Here is a 22123-nt window from a genome sequence, read left to right on the forward strand (position 1 = left end):
TGTGCTCATGCTTGCTCGGCCACCGTGGTCAGGCAGGTGCCTACCAGATAAGTCGCGACTGCCTCGATTCAACTTGTCATTGGGGCGGTACACGCCACTTCTGCATCTGCACCATGACACTTGAATCAACGAAACAAAAAGCATTGGACGACAGAGACATTGCTCACCAGCTGCTTGTTGAGCTCCTAGTGTAAGACAGCCTCCTTTCTCTCCTTCTCCTTATTGCAACAACTAATGTTTATCCCCAGCCACCAATTTGCCTTTCCGGTAAGATGGTAAGCTCATGCCTTCTCTAACAATCCAGGGCAGTGAACATCTAGGAAACTCATATCAGTATACAGGACAGACACGCAGGACATCTTGCTATCTGGTAACGATGCCGTCGTTCGATTAGTCGAGCTCGGACCGTCGAGGGTGTTGGTGAACATGGGCCAGAAGACGATGCTACGCAAGATCGATTCCGGAGAAGCACCGGCCGGCCGTTCTTATCAGTTCTTGGCCAGTGCCCATGACCAGAGGGAGCTTCTGTACCAATATGACCCTCCACTACAGCCCTCACCAGCTGAACTACCACCACCACCACCACCACCACCGCCCAAGCCACCACAGCTCACCCCACAACTCCCAGTCCAGCCAGCACCAGGGACGGCGCCTGTCAAGGATTGCGCTTTGTCAGGGCTCGAAGTTGTGCGTATTTTGATCGCACGGAAGCTCATGAAGTCGATGGAGGAAGTACCAACTTCCAAATCCATCAAGGATCTATGTGGTGGTATGTTGTGCTACCAAGTCATGTTACTTCAGTACTGACATCATTGAAGGAAAGTCAACACTGCAAAATGAGCTAGTAGGAGATCTTCATGCTGAATTTGGCCTTCTCCCGGACAGACCAGAAGACATTCCCTTGAAGGACCTTGGCATCGTCCTTGACCCAAGCCGGCCACCGGGAAAGGTTTCATCAGCCCTTGTCTCCAGACTAATAGCATCCAAAATGCCTGGCGGTTTCGGTATTGCCTCGATCCACAACTACCTCGAGCAGAGGTTGGGGCTCAGCCCTAAGCGACAGACCGCCGTGACCTTGTGGGCTGTCGCTGCTGAACCAACATCACGACTGCCAGACAACCAAGCAGCCGAGAGATACTGGGATCAGATTGCACAGGACTATGGTGCGTTCTGTGGCATCAACCTCCAACCTCGAAGCCAACAACTTCAACAAGCATCCAATGACGCCGCCAGCTCCAGGACAGTTCTTGTTGACTCATCAGCGTTCAACCAAGCCTCGGAAGCTCACAAGCGGCTAGCCACGAAGCAATACCACGCCCTTGCCGAGTATCTAGCTTTCAGTTCTTCGGACCTTTCAAGCTCTGATAAAAAACTCGTCACAGACCTGCAGCTTCAGCTTGATACCTGGTCAGCAGAATTTTCTGACGAGTTCTTGTCGGGAATTGCACCCGCCTTTGATGCTGGAAAGGCGCGACAGTACACATCCTGGTGGAACTACGCCCGGGAGGAAGTGCTCACACTGTACCACAGTGGTCAGCTTCACGACAAGATGACAATGGAAACCCTCATCAACCGTCTCGCAAGCCGAGCTAATGGACAACTTTCCATTCTCGCATCTCATCTTGCAGAAGAATGTCCCTCGGAGGTCTTACGCGAGCTATTTCAGCGGGTAGTCCGTGCAAGTAATGCAGGAGTCAAAAAGCCTCCTGTTGCTCGGCCCATGTGGCCAACAGTTGGGCCACGAACGATTGTGACCGAGGACGGAGATATCGGCTATGTAGAGATTCCTCGTCCAGGCTTCTCTGGATCTGCGGCCTACGGAGACTACCTCTCTCACCGACTTGCTCAACCTCGGGAGACCGGCGATTCCCCTGTTATTCGCGTCAACGCTGCTCACGCTGATCATGAGGAATCAGATTGGACCAGGCTGTTCATCCAAGGGATATGTGATGCTCTCACAACCGGCGTCTCATTCTCAGAAAAGTCCATGCTCGTCACCGGTGCAGGTCAGGGTTCAATTGGTAGTGAGGTCATTCGCATTCTACTCGCAGGTGGCGCCCGTGTTATCGTCACCACCAGCAGGGAGCCCAGCACCGTAGCTGGCTACTTTCAGTCCATATACAGGGACCACGGTGCCAAGGGCTCGGAGCTTCACCTGCTTCAGTTCAATCAAGCCAGTTCACAGGACTGCGAGAGGCTGATAGACCACCTGTACAGCCAATCCTGGGACCTAGACGCCATCCTTCCCTTTGCCGCAGCCCCTGAAGGAGGTGCAGAGATGGATGCCCTATCCCCGACCAACGAGCTGGCACACCGATTGATGCTCACCAATGTCTTTCGTCTTCTGGGCCGCATAGTCAAGAACAAGCGTCGTTTGGAAATCGCGTGCCACCCCACTCAGGTTGTGCTCCCATTGTCACCGAACCATGGTATCTTCGGCGGTGATGGTCTCTATTCCGAATCGAAACTGGGCTTGGAAAGCCTGGTCAACCGAGCCCGCTCCGAGTCTTGGTCTGACCAGCTGTCGATATGCGGCGTGGAGATTGGTTGGACTCGATCGACGGGCCTGATGACGGCTAATGACGTTCTCGCTGAGACGATCGAGAATCATGGAGTGTTGACCTTCTCGGCGCAGGAGATGGCGCTGAATATTGCCGTGTTATTGACGTCGAAATTTGTCGATCTCTGTGAAGATGGGCCTATCTATGCTAATTTCGGCGGCGGCCTCTCGACCCTGGGTAGTTGTCACGCCATTCTGTCCAAGGCTCGAGAGGAATTTCGGCTTGCCGCTGATGTTGCGCGAGCTGTCAAGACCGAGGATGAACGCGAGCAAGCGCTACTAAAGGGCACCAAGTCCAGTATTAAGAGACCTTTCAAGCAAAAGACGATGCTTCGAGTGGGCTTTCCGAAACTCCCAGATACGTTACCAGACCATGACATTGGTCGTTTGGTGGACCCCGCAAGAACCGTGGTTGTTGTTGGCTTCTCGGAACTGGGCCCATGGGGCAGTGCCCGGCTACGCTGGGAGATGGAAACTTTTGGCCAGCTAAGTCCTGACGGGTACGTCGAAATGGCTTGGCTGATGGGGTTGATACGACACGTTGATGAACCTTGCAAGGGTGGTCATTATGTTGGGTGGGTCGATGCCAAAACAGGGGAACCAGTCGACGACAACAACGTGCGGCACAAATACGGCGAATTCATCAAGGCGCACACCGGGATCAGATTTGTCGAGCCAGATACGATTACAGGCTATGACCCAGCCTGCAAAGAGCTCTTACAAGAGGTCGCCGTGGAGGAAGACCTCCCTCCCTTTGAGGCTTCGCTCTCTACGGCTGAGGCCCTGCGACTGAAGCATGGAGACAAAGTAGTCATATTGCGCCTACAAGGGAACTCTGATAGTTATCAAGTTCAGATCAAACGTGGTGCTACCATCCTTGTCCCCAAAGCCGTTCCGTTCCCTTGGGGTTCAGTGGCAGGCTTGCTGCCGAGTGGATGGGATGCTGCCAGGTACGGCATTCCAAAAGACATCATCCAGCAGGTGGACCCGGTGACGTTGTACACTTTGTGCTGTGTCGCAGAAGCCTTTTACAGTGCCGGAGTCCCAGATCCAACCGAGGTGTTTCAGCACATTCATCTATCCGAGCTGGGAAACTTCATCGGTTCATCCATGGGCGGTGTCCTCAAGACCCGCCATCTCTACCGCGACGCCTATCTGGACCAAGATATTCAAGCAGACACGCTCCAAGACACGTATCTGAACACCACGCCCGCTTGGATCAACATGTTGTTGCTGGGTGCAGCTGGACCCATCAAGACCCCAGTGGGGGCCTGTGCCACTGGCCTAGAGTCTATCGATTCCGCCATGGACTCCATAATGGCAGGCAAAACCAAGATGTGTCTTGTGGGAGGCTACGACGATTTCGGAGAAGAGGAGTCACTCGGATTCGCCAAGATGAAAGCCACAGTCGATGTGGCCGCGGAGCTGGCACGGGGCCGCCTGCCCTCGGAGATGTCACGGCCGACTGCAGAAAGTCGGGCTGGGTTTGTCGAGTCCCACGGTTGTGGCGTTCAGCTGCTCTGTCGTGCCGATGTTGCACTGAAAATGGGACTCCCCATCTACGGTGTCATTGCCGGATCGGCCATGGCTGCCGACGGCATTGGTCGCTCGGTGCCCGCACCTGGCCAAGGTATCCTGACCTTTGCTGGCCAGGCAGAGCAGCACATGCCACTATACACTCAGCTGTCCATCAGAAACGATAGCTTTTCCTCTGGCTCATCTTTTGAGTCGGAGCTATGGACCCCTGTGAGCGAAAAGGCTGGCTCAAAACCAACATCTTCTTCCATAGGGGCGGCTTTGGGGGCTTGGGGCCTCACGATCAATGACCTCGACGTGGCCTCGTTACACGGCACCTCTACCAAAGCCAACGACCTCAACGAGCCTGAGGTGATACACAAGCAAATGACCCACCTGGGCCGCACCGATGGTGGACCCCTCTGGGCTATCTGCCAAAAGTCCATCACTGGTCACCCAAAAGCGCCTGCTGCCGCGTGGATGATGAACGGATGCCTGCAGGTCCTCAACAGTGGTCTTGTTCCGGGAAACCGCAACGCCGACAACATCGATCCTGCCCTAAAGGCATATCACCATCTGTGCTTTCCCACTAGGACTGTCAGGATGGCTGGTGAAGGGCCCAAGGCCTTTCTGCTCACGTCATTTGGGTTTGGACAGAAAAGCGGGCAGGTTGTTGGTGTAGCACCGCGCTTCTTCTTTGGCTCGTTGCCTGCCAGCAGCTTTACAGAATATTGCGGCAAGACCAAAGCAAGGCAGGCAAAGGCTGATAGGGCGTTTGCAAAAGCGGTCATGGAAAATCAGGTTGTGAAGATGAAGATGGAGCCTCTGTATGCCAAAAGAGATGCGTCCCGTATCTACTTGGACCGGTCGTTGAGGGTTGGGCAGAATGATATCACGGGAGCGTACCAGTTTACCACTGTCTCTTAGTAGTTGTCACCAGTTTCGTATTATCGGTACCCAGCTTTAATTTTTCACGCATTGGTTCTGCTTCAGTGATGATTGCCATTCTTCTAACCTAACTGTCTAGTCACTGGCCACCCAATGAATTCCCTTGAACATGTTTCCCCAGAATACCTTTTGATGCTCCGCAAGACTCTTGCAAGGGAACAACCACGAGTAGTGCGGATAGCCAGGATAAGCATCGTACAGAACCGCCACGCCAGCTTCCTCAAGACTATCCTTCATAAGCCTTGCGTCATCTCGCAGCGTATCCGCCCCAGACTCGGTCACGTATACCTTCTTCAAATCCCCAAGGCGGGGGTGAAGAAGAACAGACAGATATGGATCCTCCGGCGCGCCACCATACGTGTCCAACCAGGATAGCATCGCCGACTTGCTGTTGACCGTGTACTCGTCATTCTCGTCATACGAGGTATAACCCTCCCTCTTGTCCAGCGGCACAGCATCAGGGTGAACCGTCACCGGAGCCAACGCCACCACTCCCTTGACCCTATCCCGCATACCCATCATCTCAACGAGCTTCAGCCCGACCCCAAACGCAAGATTGCCACCGCTAGAAGTCCCCATCAAGGTAATCTCGTCAGCACCAAAGTGATCGAGGGCCCAAACGGCAGCAGCCACCCCGTCGTTCAACCCAGTCGGGAACTTGAACTCGGGCGCGAGTCGATACCCGACGCTGACAATCCTCATCTGGGCATTCTTACTTAGGGCGCGGGTGAAGCCATCTTCTTGCTCGACGCTGCCCATGACGAAGCCGCCTCCGTGGAAGTAGACCCCGAGAGGGAGATTGGCGTCACCGGCGTCGTTGGGGGTGTAAGTCCGGACCGAGAAGTCGCCGAGATGGACTGTCTCGGTGATTACGGTCGGGTCGGGGGGAGGGAAGCCGTATCGTTGCATCATTTTGCTGATGAGGATGCTCCATTGCTGCTTGGTTTCGTCTGTGGAGCCGGTTAGATGGGGTGCTTGGCCGAGGTCGGCGATGAACTGGCGTGATTGGGGGTGAATATGGGGGGCCTTTTCCCGATCATGTAGGGGTGAGTCTTACCTCGCGATAGGGTTTTTCCAAGCGGGATTCGGCGTTCATTTTGGGCAGAGCGGGTGGTAGACAGTGGGATAGAACGAGGAAAAAGGGGGCAGCCTTGTCTGACCCAGGATCAACTTTGAGTGGAATAGGTGCTTTTATGGTCGGTGGCCGAAGGGTTCATCCAAGTGCGGATAGCGTACGGCGTCTTTTGGTGTCAATAACTCCAGCAACCTTCGGCCACCGGGGTTTTATACATGTCAGTTATTCGGGTCAAGATGTTCATTGCCCTCGCCCAAAGTCAACCCTTCACACCTAGCAGGTCAAATAAACGATTACGAAGCAATCTTATCAGCCAACCAACCGACGATGCCTGTTTACCACGTTGCTCTTTTCAAACTCAAACCAGAGGCTGACCCCAACAAGGTGAAGCAGTGGCAAGCACTGGCTGAGGGAATGGTCGGACAAGTACCTGGTAGCACCAGCACTCCATGCATCTCACCGAGGAGGATTGCTAACAGGTCTTCCAGGCCTTATAGGTCTTCAGGCAGGCGCGCCCATTGCCTTGACGGCACCCATGGCAAAGGGATTTGACATGGGCGTGGTGGTGCACCTGGATTACGTCGAGAGTCTGGCGACCTTTTTTACCCATCCCAGTCATGAGGAGTGAGTTGTTCTTGTGTCCACTCCGTTGATAATCAGGTATTTTTCCAAGAAAGGGCTCCTCTAATTCCAGGTGTCAATCAGGGTCAATGAACTGTACAAAGATGTTTGTGAGATAGGTAGCACTATTGGATATGACATTGAATTTTAGTTTCAAAAACTTGCTGCTTGCCAATGGGACGCTACACATTGAGACTACCTAGGTGCAGTGAAACCACTCTGTGTCATACCTACCTGCCGGAGTTAAAATCAATCATATGTGTAAAAGAGATAAGGGCACATCGATGATATTCAAAACTCTCACGTCAGTGTCAGCCCAGGTGGCTAAAGTCACGCATCAAACCCAGCCTGCCTCCTCCTCTTCATAATCGGCCTCAGTTGATCCCCCGCCCACCCATCCTCATAGTCATCCTTGAGATCAAACGTCCCCTCAGGCTGAATAGCCAGTGCCCGTCCTGCATTTCCAAGTCAGCATAGTTCCCCTCAGACTTGAAAGCACAACACATACCATGCACACCGCCATCAACCGCACAATAACTCGCAGCCTCCACACAAGCCTCCACGCTCACAAAATCCAGCACCCTCGCCATATCAACCCCCCTAGCCGCCATCGCATTCTTAATCGGCGCAACAAGCGGCGTGTCCACAAACCACGGCGCCAGCAAATTGCACCTGACGCCGATATCCAGCGTCCGGGCGCGCGTGCTCCTGAACAAACCCCGGACGCCGAATTTGCTGGCGGGGTAGGTCGATGCCTTGGGACTGTCCATGTACGCACCGATTGAGGCGACCAGGATAAGTGACTTGTCCGGCTTTGCACCTTCCGAACCACCAGCAGGAGGCAACAATCGGAGGTAATACAGCGCCAGCCAGGAGCTGTAATAGACCCCAATCAGATTCACCTCTATGTTCCTAATGTTTGGCTTTGCAGGGTCGGCGGCGAGGCTGGGCTGGCCGGCGGCGAGGACGTGGTCGACTTGGTTGCCTGGCATGAAGGCTGTGCCGGCGAAGGTGGCGACGATGTCGAGCGCTTGGGTTGGGGAGGAGATGATTGCTGTTTTGAAGGCTTGCACTTGCGAGTCCCAGTTTGTGACGTCGCACTGGACGTACTTGATGTTGTTAGGTAGGGAGTCAGGGGGGGGTTGGATGTCGGCGACTGTGACGTGGGCTCCGGCGGATGCCCAGGCGAGGGCGGTGGCAAGGCCGAGGCCGGAGGCGCCGCCGGTGATGAGGGCTGATTTACCGCGGAGGGTGGAGAGGTTGACATTGGTGGAGATGGGGTCCATTTCGACGGGAAAGGCTGGGGGCGTGCTGGTGGGTGGGATGATGGGGTTTGTTCGTATGAGGTTTGGTTGACTTCGAGTTATTCTTTTTGTAAGAACTAGCAGTGCCTTGATCATGCAATCTATGCAAACACGTGGGACGGCCTTCTTCTGGTTGGTAGAAGCTCGGGGCCCGGAGGAGGGTGGATGCAGGTTCGGAGGGACAAAACTAGAACTCTAGCAACCTCGAGTATCGAGCCCTCTACCATCTCTTGTCTGCCCCTCTCACTGTGAAAGGACAAAAGCCCTTCATGATGGAGCTCGTCACACAGTACATCCTTGCTGTAAGTCACGCTTTGTGAAAGATGAAGAGCCAAACAGATACTGACCAACCCACGGCTCCTTCTTCTCATCCCCATGACGATAGGATTCCATCGCCTATACTTCCACCCACTCCGGAACCACCCAGGACCACGATTGTGGGCCGTCTCACGTCTCCCCTGGCTCTACAGCACAGTCAAAGGCACCATTATCCAAGACCTCAAAGCCTTCCATGAACAATACGGCCCCGTAGTTCGAGTAGCACCCAACGAGCTATCATACACCACCCCCGCCGCAGCAAAGCCAATCTACCAGTCCAACCCGGAATTCCCAAAGGACCCCATGCACCTCCCCCCCTTTCACAACGGAACACCAGGCATCCTCGCCGCAGACCACCAAAGCCACCGGCGCTACCGCCGCCTCCTCTCGGGAGCCTTCTCCGACCGGGGAATGCGCGCCCAGCAAAACATGATCCAGCATCATGTCGACCTGCTAGTCTCACAACTCAAACAGGCGGCGTCACAAGACAACAACAGCAACAACAATAACAACAACAACTCGGTAGACATGTGCCAATGGTACAACTGGACAACCTTTGACATCATCGGCGACCTCGCCTTTGGCGAATCCTTTGGCTGCCTCTCCAACGCGGCCACGCACGAGTGGATCGCGTCCATCCAGGGAAACGTCAAGGCCATCCCCGTCATCAACGCCATCCGCCGGCTGAGGCTGGACTGGATCATCCCTTTGATCGCCCCCAGGAAACTCCTCGCCATGCGGGCTCGCAACGCAAAGTTCACCGAGGACAGGGTGGACGCCCGGAGAGGGCTCGGGACAACGACGCCACGGGGTGACTTGTGGGATGGTGTGATGGAGGGCATGTCTCGGGACGAGATGATCAGCAACGCCAGCGCCATTGTCCTTGCGGGGAGCGAGACCTCGGCCACGCTGCTGAGCGGGTGCACGTGGCTGCTGCTGCGGAACCCCGAGGTGCTGGGGAGACTGACGGAGCATGTACGGGGGTCGTTTGGGGATGAGTCGGAGATTGACCTGATTAGTGTGGGGAAGCTAGATTACATGCTCGCTGTGCTGGATGAGGCTTTGAGGTTGTACCCGCCTGTTCCTATGCAGAGTAACCGCGTGGTGACTGGCAAAGGGGGGGTCTCGATTGCGGGTGGATGGGTTCCTGAAGGGGTAAGTTTGTTCCTGTTCCCCAAAGGAAACATGACAAAGCAACTGGTAGGCTAATTTGAAAGGACCTGAGACAAGACCTCAGTGGCACTCCAGCTCTACGCGGCATGTAGATCCAGCAGTAACTTCCACCGGCCGAATGAATTTCTCCCTGAGCGCTGGCTCGGGGGAAAGGACGGGGGTGCCTTTGCCGATGACCGGCGTGAGGTATCCCAGCCGTTCAGCATCGGTCCCCGCAACTGTATCGGCCGCCAGCTCGCCTACGCCGAGATGCGGCTCATCCTGGCCAAGATCTTGTGGCACTTTGACCTGGAGCTTGATTGCGCCAAGATGCAGGGCCGCGATTGGATGGGGGGCCAGGGGGTTTGGATCCTGTGGGATAAGCCACCGCTCTGGGTGACGGTGCGTCCCAGGCCGCGTTCCTGACTTGTTTGAGCGTGCCGCGGAGGATTCAGTGTGTGAGTGGTAGTGCAGTAGTAATGCAATAGTGCCCACTCCCCCACCTGAACCCCTATTCAGATAGCACATGGTGAATTGTGAGGGCCTTGTAGGATCGATAAGCCCATGTGTGTCAGTGCAAGGGATTCCCTGCGAGGGATTCCCTTGTCGGGGCTTGTAGCGTAATGCCTACCCTTTGCAATTTCACGTCAATCCCCATCGACCGGTTAAGGCTTGGAAACGTAGCAGTCGTGTTGCAGAGTTGTTGTCGTACATATATGAGGTATCTAACATAGTACGTGGTCCAGCTGGCTGGTTTGATGGTCCCACAAGATTACCTCGACATGAGATCTAGGTATGTCATTGCTGTCCCTCCTGTTCCAAGATGGGTATGCAGGTGAGAGGCGTTCGCAAAGTTGAGCGGCCAATGGGATGAGTGAGCCACCATCTACTACCCACCGGTTAGGCGTCCCCGGTGAGGGCCCTGTCACCCAATCCACCCATCTTCATATCCTTCACCGCTTTTTCGTGTAAGTCGTCTGCTGCTTGTAGGAGGAGATACGCCGTGCTGTGCCGTGATGCTGCAGCCGGAAGGATTTAAGGATGGCAAAGGATAAAGTCTTGTTGTATGTAGCCCACTTACTCAGCTGAGCGTGGTACGACAGGCGCTATCGTTTCTTCAAACGCTAGCGATCCGCAGTTCGTTCAATTGGAAAATGATGTGATGATCGGCCTGGAGTTGACGTTACAGTTATGTCATGGTGTGATACCCCACACTCTGGACCTGCTGTCAGCGAGCACAGTTTTGCCCGCTGGCATGAGGATCAGACGATACAGTAGGTTTCCAGTATGCCTCTAATGCTGCGAAGAGTTCTGATTCACCATCACCATTTTATACAATGCTATCAAAGATATAATGCATCAATATAGATTGGCCCCTGGAGAATCAGCGCCTAAGATCATCATAGGACTGATATCGAATCTCCAGCGCCACAAACGGGCTGCTTGGGCATCGGATCTCATCCGTGACCACAAACCCTCCTGAGCTATCACGGATACCGTTTAGGAGGTCCACCACCTCAACCTTTTCCGCGTGGCGGCCGTTGGAGAGCTGCAGCAGGGAAATATCCCGCAACCGTGCCGTCGCCTCAACTTCAACGTCCACCGTACCTGGAGGCGGGAGAACCAGGGCCGTCAGAATGAGTCGGGACCCTGGATTGGCCCGCAGCACATCGACGTGTGCGGTAAGCTCTGCAGTGGCGTGGATGGCGATAGTACTCCACTTGAGGGATGGGGTTGGAGACGGGAGGTGTAGAATGTAGATGGCGGCATTCCGTACCGGTTGCGAGGTCCCTAGAGACCGTTTCTGAAGGGTGACCTTGGTATTGTGATCCGAGAACCCGATTCCAGGGACCGGTGGGAGGGCGGCAGGGAGGTGGGGGAGACGGGGTAAATCAGAAGAGGAGGGTGTGGTGGTTGAAGGAGCTTCATACATTTGTACGATGAACTGGAGTGTCGGAAACAAAGCCACCAGGCCAGCCGCTGTAGCGGACGAGTGAGCGCCAACCTGCGATTGGTGGTCAGAGTTATCGTAGTTTCGCTAGTGGGAGATCTCGTGTGACCAGCTAGGTGGGTATAGGAGTGTAGCAGGGGTAAGGTAACTTACGTCCACCACCGTGGCATTTCCCAAGCTGCCCCAGTCCACCCGCATCAGCACATCGCGGGTGCCGGCTTGGTCGCCGTTTGTAACGGATTCCAGATAAGTGCCAAACTGGCGCTGGAGTCTGGGTTGTAGCTCAAAGACACTGGCTATAGGAACGCCGGTATCAAAGGCAACTGTGTAGGCAGACTGATCGGAGCGGTCTGAAGCTCCGTACTGCCTGGTGGCATTTGCCATCTTCAACGAGGCCGGGGCAGCGGTGCCCGAAAGAAACATGACCGCGTCGAGAAGTGCCGGCTCGGTCACAAACTGCGCCGATAAAGGGCTGTGGGCGACATGACCCTGCTGGGGCTCCTGAAGGAATCCCGAAGTGATCATCAGGCGGCTGACTCGGAATAGCTGACCCTCTGGCACGCCACAGATATCGGCCACATCCTTGAAAGGAACAGCGTCGTCGAGCGGGATACATGCCAACACCTGGAATTCGCACAGCCATTGGAGACAGGCAACCAGTTGAGTCTGCCAACAAGGAGAAGTCTCAGCTTTCCGAAATACCTAGGCTTCCAAGGCTCGTAACAGGAACCTGAGGAAACACGGGCATGGTAAAAAGTCGGCACGGGTGGGACTAGAGGGACAAGCGGGTAGAAAAAAGCCGAAACCGGGGAGATAGTAAAAGAACGATACGCACGTGAAGGGCTAGGCCCCGAAGGAAATCGCTAGGTTGTCGCTGCATCACCTGTTTCCAACAGGCTTGGTGATAGTCAGAGATAATGAGTTCCCAGACCGTGACTGGGAAGTCTTGAGATAAGTATGGGGGCCAGTGGGGCCAAATTCTTAGGATATCAGGTGCTCGGCAAAGTGATTAGGTAGGTATTGAAGGAAGGTAGGATTCCGCTCCGCACTGACGGCGACCTCGGGAGGCTAACAACGAGGAGAGAGAACGGTTGTTTGACAAGCCATAGACTGAACAGCCGTGGGGTCTCAAGTCGATCTGGTGAAGTCGTGTGCGGGTTAGGTAAACGTGAAACATATGGTTTCCGAAGGAAGCTGAGGATCAAGGAATGGAATTGGTGGAGGACTAATCGGAGGGTGTTTCCCCTAAGAGGAACGAGAAGGGATCTTCCGGTCGCTACTATGGGTGATATCAGTGGTCTGGACCCGACAGTCGCATGGCTGGGCTCTGTGCTCGCTGTCAACTCGGTTCATACGATTATTGTTTTTTCATGATCCTGTGCAGTTCATTTACCAAACGAAGGGGAACTTGCAGCGATGGTTCAGTGTAAAGCGGCTCGACCCAGTGGCGGTCACTAGGCCGGAACAGGAAGGTTGGTGAAAACGCAAACGGTACCTACAGGAAGTTGGGGTAGTGGGGGTTGTGATTCAAATCGAGTGCGAGACACTAAGTAATCTGTCGGACCTACTTCGCTCCGTCGAGGATTTCGACCTTCCAATCCCTCAGTTAGTCTCTGATATGAAGGGTCTCGATACCTACCTGCTGTTAAAGCCCGTCTTACAGCCTGTGACAGCTGCTCATAGGGTATGGTGTCACATTCCGCATTATGCAAGCAGCATGTCTCATAAGCCTCCGAACATCTGCTGTGGCCTAGATGCACGGCCAAGTAGCATTGCGTCTGCAGTTGGTTTTGTGAGAGCGGGGTTATTATGTACCATAGACAGATGTGTAATGGACTTGAAGCTCGAGCTCGCTTATCTGAGAACTACAGGTATCTCACTGGTGAAGCCGTTCTATATAGACAGACACTCTCACCTTCGTGAGTGGCATAACAAGCTCGACGTCAGGTCTGTGTAATCTTATTTTACGCACCTTTTTTCGCGGTAATGCTCGACAAAACAGCTCCGAGTCCATCGTCAGCCGGCCCACCCAGCGCTCAGAATGCCCGGAAGTTGCGGGATAGCTGCACCGAGTGTGCGAGCTCCAAGGTCAAGTGCGGCAAGGAGAAACCCACATGCTCACGGTGTGTTCGTCGGGGGGCCAAGTGCACCTACATGGCGTCAAGAAGGACAGGACGAACCTCGTCCAACGCGTCCAAAATTGCTGCCGAAAACAATCCGAACGGCGCTACCATCGAAGTCAACGGCGGTACAGGCTCGGCCCGGAATGAAAGGACTGAACCATCGAGGCCAGTACTGCGCGTGGGAACGCCCTTGAATACACAGTCCACGACGATGACAACGACGACAACAAACACCTCCGCCGCCGGGGACCAGCAGACCCGCCACAGCACCCCAGGCCCCGGGTCCGAAATGGATGCTATCGACCCCGAGCTGTGGAGTTCCATCCTGTCGCCCAGCGGCTTGATCACGTGTGACCCGGCCAGCCTCTCACCCCCCTTGACAAGCATCGGCACCGATGTCGGGAGTCTGTTCGACTTGGATTTTCATTCCCCCATGGTTATCGATTACCCGGTGGCAGACCAGGCAGGGCACGGTGAAGGCCGGCCGGTATCGGATCTAACCAGCAGGATCAACGCCTCGGTCACCGATCGCGATGTCTTTGCCTCTCACCATCTGACGTCCGAGTTCGACTGGTCCGTGGTTCAGAAACCACAGTGTTGCTTCTCCATCGCCATCGACATCCTCAGCCGCCTGTTTCCGCCGGCACCAGCTGGGTGCAAGCATCCACCAGCGAGCCAGGTTGACACACCCAAGGCACGCACCATCGAATCGGTCATCTCGGAGAACAAGCAGACCATAGAGTCCCTCACCAGGCTCCTGGATTGTGATTGCTCGACAGACCAGTACCTCATATCGCTCATGACGCTCATTGCGCTCAAGGTCATGGGTTGGTATGCTGCTGCGGCCGACGACGCTGCCTCGGCGCACCCTGCGGCCTTTGAGTGGCCGGCCTCCCAATCTTCGTCCCGCTCCAGATCATCTGTCTCGTCGGGCTCTGTGGCTTCGGGCTCCCTCGGTGAGCAGGTGTTGCGGCTACCTACCATTGTCGGCAACTACTGCGTCGCTGGCCAGCACCAGGATCGCATGGCAGCTCAGCTCGTCCTGAGCGAGCTCCACCGAGTGCAGAAAATTGTGAACGGACTGTCATCGCGGTTAGAAAGCATCCGCCTGCGTGCAGCTCAGGACGGCGGTTCCGGGGCTAGCTCTGGGTCGAGCAGTGTGGGCGATGTAAGCGAGCAGCCACTAGGCGGTGCTCGTGCCGGGCCCCTCTCAGTTCCAACCTTCACCCAGCTTGAGGATGACCTGAGAAAGCGATTCCGGGTGTTGTCGTCGGAAACGATCAACGTCCTTCGTCGCGCCTAGAGGTTCTGTTCCCTATCGATTGCACGTGTCACGAGTAATGACTTGGCGTTGGCGTTGGCGAGTTTTCAGGGGCCTATGATGTCTTTGTTCCAAACTCGCCGTTTCAGTGTTGTTCTCTGATAAGATATAATAAATAGCAGCATCAGAAATCATCGTTATTGTCTCATCGATGACTTTTGGGTGCGAGTCCTCAAGTCGTGCGACCTCCAGAGGTCCCATGCCAAGCCTAACCTGTTAGCCCCCGAACTGTTTTTCCATTCGGTCCAGTATTGTGGAGCCAAAGCATTGGTTCTAGGGCCCCTGACGGATTTACTGTAGCGGGGCCCGATTTGGCTGTCAAGTCTAGAACTCAAGCTGGCTCATTGCCCATCATGCAGTGAGCAAAAAGATAAGAGTCCAATGCAGGTGCTGCACACCCCTCATCAATCAAAACTCTCAAATCTTGGGTGAGGGATCCCCTGAACCATGGCACGATCTCTTGGCAATTGTTTGTGACCGCGGTTCCTTGGGACCCCCGCAACGCTAAACCAAGCAGGAATTGGGGTCGATTTCTGTGGGCTTGTAACGATGCGCTAGTAGGCGCTAAATCTTATTTGTACGACACTCATGATCATGATCAGTCACTTCAGTCCATCTCAAATTGTCACAGACCGGTGTGGCAAAGCAGCCAGTGTCAGTGTCCCTGCATTTGCGATCCTGTCTCATACCCAGGAACCCAGGATTCAGGAGCAGGATATTATTTGTAGCACACTCACCCATTGTATGCTACCCTCTTCGCGCAGGCTGACCACCCACCAGGGCCACCACCACCAGCTCGTATGCATTGTACTCATGCTGGCAGGGTGTGGCCGCATCCGCGTACTCGCTTCCATATTTCTCACAATTGGCCCGCTCTAGGCGTGCTATCACGACCGTTGCTTACGTGGTGTGTTACTATCTTCAGCCTCGTTCTGCTTTCGCTCTCTCATGCATGTGTGAGACATTGGAGACCCTGCAGCATGCTAACCCCTCTACCAAGCCAACTTTGATCCATCCTCATGCAGCACAAACTGGCCAGACGTCTTCTCCTTGGTCGCTTCGTCAATCTGTCGCGCAAGAGAGGCCCGGCACGTCAGCAAGTGTTTTCCCTTTGCCCACCAAACAAAGAAAATAGCTACATACCCGCGCGCAAATTCCCGTTATGCTCTCCTCGATCGTGGTCGGCGCTTTGCTTCGGCCCATGAGACGCGCCCCCTGATCTCCCATGTCGGTTTGAACATGGCTACCCAAACCGATCAGTTCAGCCTTGGGAAAAGTTAAACGCCATCATGAAAAAATATCTTACCCGGGATCCACAATAAAAGCCACCAGCCACTTATTCTCAAAGTGAAACTTTCTCACCAACCAGTTCGCCGCCAGCTTGGACACGCAGTACGCACTCAGCGGGACGCGCGCGTACTCTTCCATCCCCGTGATGGTGCTCAGCGGTGCCCCGACGAGCACAAACTTTGCGTTTCCCGCCTTTGCCGCCTGGAGCAGGAGGCGCGTGGCCTGGAACAGGAGCAGCACCGAGTACGTGTTGACCATCATGTGATTTTGCAGGTGCTCGAGCTGCATCGTCGAGGCGGGGCCGTAGTTTGTCGCAATGGCGGCGTTGGCGATGACCACGTCCAGGTGGGTGATGCTGTGATTGGTCTGGAGCTGCGAGGCGGCGGCCGAGGCGTCGCTTTCCGAGGCGCAGTCCAGCTTGACGACTACGAGGGACGAGGTGTCTGCCTTTGGGAGAGACTCCAGGGCGGCTGACTGAGTCGCGACATCACGCACGCAGGCAATGACGATGCTGTCGGGGCGGAGGAGGTAGGCGGCTACGAGGCCTTTGCCGATGCCTGTGGTTGTGTTATCATTAGAGATGCAAAATGGAACAGAATGGGAAGCAGCACTACCTCTGCTGGCGCCAGTTATCAGATAGGTCTGTTTGTAGTTTCCTTTGCCGTTGATGCCGTTCATGATGGCGGCCATCATGTTTTGTCTGCCCTCCTTGGCAAGTCTACGTTCAAGTCTGACCCGAGTATCCAAGTGCTTGGGAGGTTTTTGTACAGCCAACGCGGGTGATAGTTCATTCCCGAATCCACAGCATCGGCATCCGACCAAGCTTCCCCCGGACTACATCCGGCAACTGGCATCTGTCATCGCAACGTGCGGGGCCATGCATTTTTGAGAAACAGGACGTTTCATTTTGTTGCGTATGCCAAAGAACGACAAAAGGTGAATATCTGATTACATGTTCTTTCATATCATTGATGTCCTGCTCTCAAAAGGCACCGACGGCTTAGTTCCGCTTCGGCGCGGGGGCACCGTCCAAAATACCCAGTAGTACGGCACCAACGGCGGTGATCATGGGCGCATACCCCCAGTGGTTCCACTCTCCCTGCCCATGACTCCAGCACACAATGCCGTCAACCACGGCAACACCACTAGCGGCAACGAGGGTCCAGCCAAGCGACTTCTTTGTGCCGAAGAGGGCAGCAGCGTAGATAGCCACTCCCATAAAAATGTCGCGCGCACCATACACGGCCATCAAGCTGTCCACCATCTTGGCATCGGCAGCGGACGCCGGGGGAGCGAACTCGAAGAAGGTGAGGGCATGTTGCGGGCGGAGGATAGCGTTGATGCCAAAGCCGGTGAAGATGGTGGCAAAAGCGTGGGCAGCATACTGCAGAGCGGAAAGCTGAGAAGGGGCCATTGTCAATTGTTCGTCTTGTGATTTGACTGCGATTGCGGGTCAGCAAATGCCTGTCAATGACATTTTTAACTTCTCTGCCCAAGTTACGTACGTGTGATGGTGTGACTCTTGCGATCACTCGGGCTGCTGTGCTCAGTGCGAGATGGAAGGAAGGTTTTGGAGAAGAAAAGGAAGAAGCGGGGAGACAGTTGGAGAGTGCTACAGCTGAAAGTTTGGAGGCAGCAACAAAGCTCTAATGCCGTTTTGGGAAGGCATTCAAACTCACTTCCCGTCCTTAGCGGCAAGGTGCAGCGTCTGCCTGCCAGTGTAACCACCCTCTTACAGCAGGCTCTTTGTCTGGTGGTGAGCATTTCGGCCCCTAACCCTTGGGCATCCGGGCACCATCGGTGATTCCCGCACCATGCTACCCTTCCTGCGCCCGCCTCTGCACTCACGTGCTGGGTCTTAACAACACTCATCGGTCAGCGAAAAATTCCAACCCCGAGCTCCCTCACTGGTACTCGGTGACCGGTCATGTTTCTGTGCCACACAGCCTCTCAGAGCGTAGCGCTTTGGCGAACGCCTGAGCTGGCACACAGCTACACCCACAGCTGTCACTGTCATCTATTTTGGGACAAAGGCTGCTTGTCTAGGAAGCCACCTACCTGTCAAACACCTGCTGGGCGTATAACCAGCCACCGGCGCTAATTGCCTACCTGCTGCTGCGTAGTGTCTGACTGCGGACAGCACACATAATGAGTAATTCAGCACCGTCCAAGGTGGTACCATGTCTCAATACTTCTCTCTCCATGACAGCCAAAGATACGACATTCTGAACCGCCATCAGGCGTTTCCTGCCATATCAGGAAACCATATCGTGACACGGATAAACCTTTGTATCCGGATGGGGATATTTCATAGACACAGACGGCCAGATCTCGCATGACGCAAAGTAAGACGGGAGATTACCACTTGTGCATATACCACGCAGCTGAGGACCCGAGGCAACGGTAGGGAGCCTTCTATCAGGCTTCCTCTGTCAGGGGCACCCTCCTTCGCTCAGGGGCAAACCAATCAACAGAGCAGCAATCCTTCAGCCTCCACGTGGTGTAATATCGCTTGCTGTGTTCATGAGGCGCTGCATGACGGCCCCCATCCATCCAAGACCATACTCGGTTGCCCCGAGCATAAGCCTGCCATGAGGCGCGGCCGAACTAACAGGTGATGGCGTCGTCCTCGAGGCGAAGAGGGAACATTCCAGCAATGGGAGCAGGCCTGGATCACGATGGCTTGGATGGATCACGATGGCTTGGACTTGAGGCAAAGACTCAACTGGGGAAGGGGATGAGACGGACTCGAGTACTTAAAGGTGCCTGGAGCTCAAGCGATTCTCCCCATCATCATCACCACCACCATCACCATCACCATCACCATCACCAACAGCTTTAGGTTTTTACACTGGCAAGATCCGCCACTTCCTGTATGCTTAAGCCGAACGTTTGTTTCCCAGATACCTAGCTAGTGGTCCTGCCCCTATTCAAAATGTTGGGCATTCGCCTGGTGTCTCTGCTGGCCTTCACTGGCTCAGCCCTCGCAGAACTCGACTTCTCCAAGTGGAAGACTCGCCAGCCCGGCGAGCTCCGCGCTCCCTGTCCGGCCATGAATAGTCTCGCCAACCACGGCTTCATCCAGCGTGATGGCAAGAATATCACCGTCGAGGGCCTCACCCCTGTCCTCAAGGAGGTCTTCCATCTCAGTCACGAGCTCGCCTTCACCGTGTCTCAGCTGGGCCTCTTTACGGCCCTTGACCCATCCAAAGGTGTCTTTACTCTTCAAGACCTCACGGATCGTCACAACGTCTTTGAGCACGATGCTTCCCTGTCTCGCGAAGATGCCAAGTTCGGCGGTGACCAGTCTGTTCTTCATAAAGGACAGTTCCAAAAGTTCATGGATCACTTCAAGGGAGAAAAGTACATCTCCTTCGAGGCCGCTGCTAAGGCCCGCTATGCCATGGTCCAGGACTCGCGCAAGAGAAACCCCGACTTCACCTACGACGTCACGCACCGCATCACCAGCTACGGCGAAACTATCAAGTACCTCCGTACCATTGTCGAGCCCTCTACAGGGAAGTGCCCGGTTGACTGGATCAAGATCCTTTTTGGTAAGTTGCCACCTGTCAGCCCCCATGCATGCCTCTCAGCCCACCCCTGCTAACATGTCATCTTCAGAGCAAGAGCGTCTTCCCTACAACGAGGGCTGGAGGCCCCCTACCAATGAGCTCAGCGGCTTCAGTCTCGCGAGTGAGGTTTTGGAGCTGGCTTTGATCACTCCTGAGAAACTTCCCGTCGATGAGTGCTTGGGCAAGGGCAAGGGTAAAGGAAACTGCAAGAGACGGCGCAGCTACCTTGGTATCTAACAGCTTGTAACAACACACCATGTTCATGACACATTAGTTTCCCTTTTCACTGTACCATATACCTGCTTTTAATACATTACAAAGGACTCGCAAATTACTCTCATTGCCCAACTTTGTCCCGTCTGTTACCCCTTCATTGTGATTTCTAGCCTCCGAGACTTCGGAACACCAGCAATAAAACTATCCACCACCACCATGCTCTCCGGCGTAACAGAAGCGGCAAGCTTGGCTCCCGCACATTCCCGGAAAAACATGGCCGCAGCCAGCCGCATTTCGATTCGGCCGAGATGCACCCCCAAGCACTGCCGGGCACCGTACCCGAACGGGTTGAACGACATCTTGGCCCGCTCCGACAGCTGCTTACCCGGCAGCCAGCGGGTATGGTCAAACACATCCGGATTCTCCCACGCGACCGGATCGCGGTGCAGGCTCCAGTTCTGCGTAACCACCACCGTATCATCCGGGACATAGTACCCACCAAGCGTGGCTCCCCCCTTCGGCACACTCCTCGGCATTGACCCCGGTGCTGCGCCATACAGCCGCAGGCTCTCGTCAATAACCGCGTTCAAAACCGGCAACCCTTCGCACACCTCATCAGTAATCTCCCCACTCCCCATCCCCGCCACCTCCGCCTCAACCTCCCTCTGCACCTCCGGCCGACTGAGCACGCACCAAAGCAAAAACGTCAACGAAATAGCCGTCGGATCCGACCCAGCAAGCAACAAAGCACCAGCATCAGTGACAATATCCGTATCACTCAGCCCAGGCGGCCCCCCTTGCTCTTCCTCCGCCAGCGCATTGGCAAACAGATTCCTCCTCCCCCCACCATCCACAACCTTCTCCTCCCTCCTTGCCTGCGCCACAACCCTATCCCCAGCAGCAAACATCCTCTCCTGCGAGTAAAACACATCCCTTAGCGGCCGCACCACCAAAGCAAGCATCCTCCCGAGGTAATAAACCGGCGGAACAAAATACTTGAGCAAATGCGCCAAATCCCCCATCCTCCTTTCCAGCATAACCACAAACGGGTCCTTCACCCCATTTTTCACCGTGTCCTCCCCACCACCAAACGTGAGCCGACAGACGATCTCGTTGGCCATGAGGGTGAACCACCCCATCACCTCTGCCCCCTTTTCTCCTCTCATTGCATCAGCCTTGATTTTCGCCACCGCGAGGGCAACAGTCTCGCGGATGGTGGGCTCCCATTCTTTGCGGAGGCTGGAAAGGGTGAAACCCTTTGCGTAGAGCCGACGCCGGGCAGAGTGTAGCTTGGGGTCCCGAAAATTGAAAATGTTATCCACGGGCCCGGGGGAGAGGAGGGCGTAAAAGGGGGCTTTTGTGAAACCGGAGCCCATCTTGTGGATTTCGCGGGCGGTGGTGGGCTCGGCGATGTCGATTTCGCGGGGGCTGATGCGGACGATGGGGCCGTAGCGGCGGTGGAGGGAGTGGACGTAGTGGATTCGGTTGTTGGAGAAGACGGAGTAGGTCAGGCGGAGGGAGGTGAAGCGGGCGTGGAAGGGGCCGGGGATTTTGCCGAGGGGGGAGAGGAAGGCTGTGCGGATTATCTGGGAGTGATTTCGATGTCAGAGAACATAGGGCAAAGGTATGACGAGGGATGGTGGCAATATGGAAGAAAAGCTTACGGTGATGGCTTGGACAGTGACAAAGGCTAGTACGAGTAGAATACCCACAAAGGGAAGGGGCGCGCCTGTTGTGGCGTCGAGGATCGACTGGTAAATCGTCATGTTTGATGCGGCAGTCTCTCAGGAAAGATTTGTGAATAGTTTGGGACTGCTGATGATGCATCAGATGGGCTGTCATAAAGGCGACACAAGTTGCTTGGGGTATTCGACATTAAATGGAGAGGAGTAGTGCTTTACGGAAGGTTTTTATTGCGGTCCCCGTGAGCGGCCCAAACTAGGCACAAAATTCATTAATAGAGGGAGAGATACCAATAATCGTCACAGGCCGAGCGACGGAGCAAAATTATTGACAGACTGGCCCTGTGATGGTACGATACCTAGCTAAGGTAACACGGACCCCAAAAATTGTGAGTTTCTGCCATTAGGACGAGATTGTTCGCCATGGATCTCAGCCAAGGCCTCGGCCACCGAATGATATTCCATCTATTTAGCC

The 22123-nt window shown here is 54.9% G+C and overlaps 11 protein-coding genes across 11 annotated transcripts; 5 read left to right on the plus strand and 6 right to left on the minus strand.

The window, feature by feature from the left end:
- Positions 1–92: 92 nt before the first annotated feature.
- Positions 93–5002, plus strand: QC764_207310 (uncharacterized protein; the record flags this gene model as incomplete). Its single annotated transcript, XM_062944448.1, has 4 exons — positions 93–190; positions 249–275; positions 342–769; positions 819–5002. Exons 1-4 carry the CDS (start codon positions 114–116, stop codon positions 5000–5002), a joined length of 4716 nt encoding a protein of 1571 aa, XP_062803274.1. The 5' UTR covers positions 93–113.
- Positions 5003–5011: 9 nt separating this feature from the next.
- On the minus strand, positions 5012–6259 carry QC764_207320 (uncharacterized protein). The gene is made up of 2 exons (XM_062944449.1): positions 6081–6259; positions 5012–6019 (listed from the first exon to the last, which is right to left on the minus strand). The coding sequence occupies exons 1-2, from the start codon at positions 6117–6119 to the stop codon at positions 5099–5101; spliced, it is 960 nt and encodes a 319-aa protein (XP_062803275.1). The 5' UTR covers positions 6120–6259; the 3' UTR covers positions 5012–5098.
- Positions 6260–6425: 166 nt separating this feature from the next.
- On the plus strand, positions 6426–6994 carry QC764_207325 (uncharacterized protein; the record flags this gene model as incomplete). Its single annotated transcript, XM_062944450.1, has 3 exons — positions 6426–6531; positions 6587–6722; positions 6804–6994. The coding sequence occupies 3 exons, from the start codon at positions 6426–6428 to the stop codon at positions 6868–6870; spliced, it is 309 nt and encodes a 102-aa protein (XP_062803276.1). The 3' UTR covers positions 6871–6994.
- Positions 6995–7049: 55 nt separating this feature from the next.
- On the minus strand, positions 7050–8005 carry QC764_207330 (uncharacterized protein; the record flags this gene model as incomplete). Its single annotated transcript, XM_062944451.1, has 2 exons — positions 7050–7174; positions 7228–8005. The coding sequence occupies 2 exons, from the start codon at positions 8003–8005 to the stop codon at positions 7050–7052; spliced, it is 903 nt and encodes a 300-aa protein (XP_062803277.1).
- A 214-nt stretch (positions 8006–8219) lies between these two features.
- QC764_207340 (uncharacterized protein) lies at positions 8220–10031 on the plus strand. The gene is made up of 2 exons (XM_062944452.1): positions 8220–9496; positions 9572–10031. Exons 1-2 carry the CDS (start codon positions 8399–8401, stop codon positions 9917–9919), a joined length of 1446 nt encoding a protein of 481 aa, XP_062803278.1. The 5' UTR covers positions 8220–8398; the 3' UTR covers positions 9920–10031.
- A 741-nt stretch (positions 10032–10772) lies between these two features.
- On the minus strand, positions 10773–13257 carry QC764_207350 (uncharacterized protein). Its single transcript, XM_062944453.1, has 3 exons — positions 12280–13257; positions 11598–12110; positions 10773–11531 (listed from the first exon to the last, which is right to left on the minus strand). The coding sequence occupies exons 1-3, from the start codon at positions 12322–12324 to the stop codon at positions 10878–10880; spliced, it is 1212 nt and encodes a 403-aa protein (XP_062803279.1). The 5' UTR covers positions 12325–13257; the 3' UTR covers positions 10773–10877.
- Positions 13258–13430: 173 nt separating this feature from the next.
- Positions 13431–14870, plus strand: QC764_207360 (uncharacterized protein; the record flags this gene model as incomplete). The annotated part of the gene is made up of 1 exon (XM_062944454.1): positions 13431–14870. The coding sequence occupies one exon, from the start codon at positions 13431–13433 to the stop codon at positions 14868–14870; it is 1440 nt and encodes a 479-aa protein (XP_062803280.1).
- Positions 14871–15930: 1060 nt separating this feature from the next.
- On the minus strand, positions 15931–16871 carry NOR1 (NADP-dependent oxidoreductases 1; the record flags this gene model as incomplete). Its single annotated transcript, XM_062944455.1, has 3 exons — positions 15931–15955; positions 16032–16735; positions 16793–16871. 2 exons carry the CDS (start codon positions 16869–16871, stop codon positions 16191–16193), a joined length of 624 nt encoding a protein of 207 aa, XP_062803281.1. The 3' UTR covers positions 15931–15955; positions 16032–16190.
- A 307-nt stretch (positions 16872–17178) lies between these two features.
- On the minus strand, positions 17179–17989 carry QC764_207380 (uncharacterized protein; the record flags this gene model as incomplete). Its single annotated transcript, XM_062944456.1, has 2 exons — positions 17684–17989; positions 17179–17618 (listed from the first exon to the last, which is right to left on the minus strand). Exons 1-2 carry the CDS (start codon positions 17940–17942, stop codon positions 17179–17181), a joined length of 699 nt encoding a protein of 232 aa, XP_062803282.1. The 5' UTR covers positions 17943–17989.
- Positions 17990–18017: 28 nt separating this feature from the next.
- Positions 18018–20208, plus strand: QC764_207390 (uncharacterized protein). The gene is made up of 2 exons (XM_062944457.1): positions 18018–19732; positions 19800–20208. Exons 1-2 carry the CDS (start codon positions 19114–19116, stop codon positions 19985–19987), a joined length of 807 nt encoding a protein of 268 aa, XP_062803283.1. The 5' UTR covers positions 18018–19113; the 3' UTR covers positions 19988–20208.
- On the minus strand, positions 20026–22064 carry QC764_207400 (uncharacterized protein). Its single transcript, XM_062944458.1, has 2 exons — positions 21631–22064; positions 20026–21552 (listed from the first exon to the last, which is right to left on the minus strand). Exons 1-2 carry the CDS (start codon positions 21730–21732, stop codon positions 20113–20115), a joined length of 1542 nt encoding a protein of 513 aa, XP_062803284.1. The 5' UTR covers positions 21733–22064; the 3' UTR covers positions 20026–20112.
- Between the last annotated feature and the right edge of the window lie 59 nt (positions 22065–22123).

Source organism: Podospora pseudoanserina, chromosome 2 (genome assembly GCF_035222485.1).
Source record: "Podospora pseudoanserina strain CBS 124.78 chromosome 2, whole genome shotgun sequence".
In the NCBI taxonomy this organism is placed as follows: Eukaryota; Fungi; Ascomycota; class Sordariomycetes; order Sordariales; family Podosporaceae; genus Podospora; species Podospora pseudoanserina.

Excerpts from the sequence above, each read along its gene's own strand:
- QC764_207320 (XM_062944449.1), bottom strand. The coding sequence starts at position 6,119 with ATGAACGCCGAATCCCGCTTGGAAAAACCCTATCGCGAG. Across the intron at positions 6,020-6,080 it reads TGGAAAAACCCTATCGCGAG|TTCATCGCCGACCTCGGCCA; the intron begins GTAAGACTCACC and ends CAATCACGCCAG.
- QC764_207400 (XM_062944458.1), bottom strand. The coding sequence starts at position 21,732 with ATGACGATTTACCAGTCGATCCTCGACGCCACAACAGGCGCGCCCCTT. Across the intron at positions 21,553-21,630 it reads TCACTGTCCAAGCCATCACC|ATAATCCGCACAGCCTTCCT; the intron begins GTAAGCTTTTCT and ends AATCACTCCCAG.
- QC764_207390 (XM_062944457.1), top strand. The coding sequence starts at position 19,114 with ATGTTGGGCATTCGCCTGGTGTCTCTGCTGGCCTTCACTGGCTCAGCC. Across the intron at positions 19,733-19,799 it reads CTGGATCAAGATCCTTTTTG|AGCAAGAGCGTCTTCCCTAC; the intron begins GTAAGTTGCCAC and ends TGTCATCTTCAG.
- QC764_207340 (XM_062944452.1), top strand. The coding sequence starts at position 8,399 with ATGACGATAGGATTCCATCGCCTATACTTCCACCCACTCCGGAACCAC. Across the intron at positions 9,497-9,571 it reads GTGGATGGGTTCCTGAAGGG|ACCTCAGTGGCACTCCAGCT; the intron begins GTAAGTTTGTTC and ends ACCTGAGACAAG.
- QC764_207350 (XM_062944453.1), bottom strand. The coding sequence starts at position 12,324 with ATGCAGCGACAACCTAGCGATTTCCTTCGGGGCCTAGCCCTTCAC. Across the intron at positions 12,111-12,279 it reads TTCGGGGCCTAGCCCTTCAC|ACTCAACTGGTTGCCTGTCT; the intron begins GTGCGTATCGTT and ends CCTTGTTGGCAG. Across the intron at positions 11,532-11,597 it reads GAAATGCCACGGTGGTGGAC|CGAAACTACGATAACTCTGA; the intron begins GTAAGTTACCTT and ends ATCTCCCACTAG.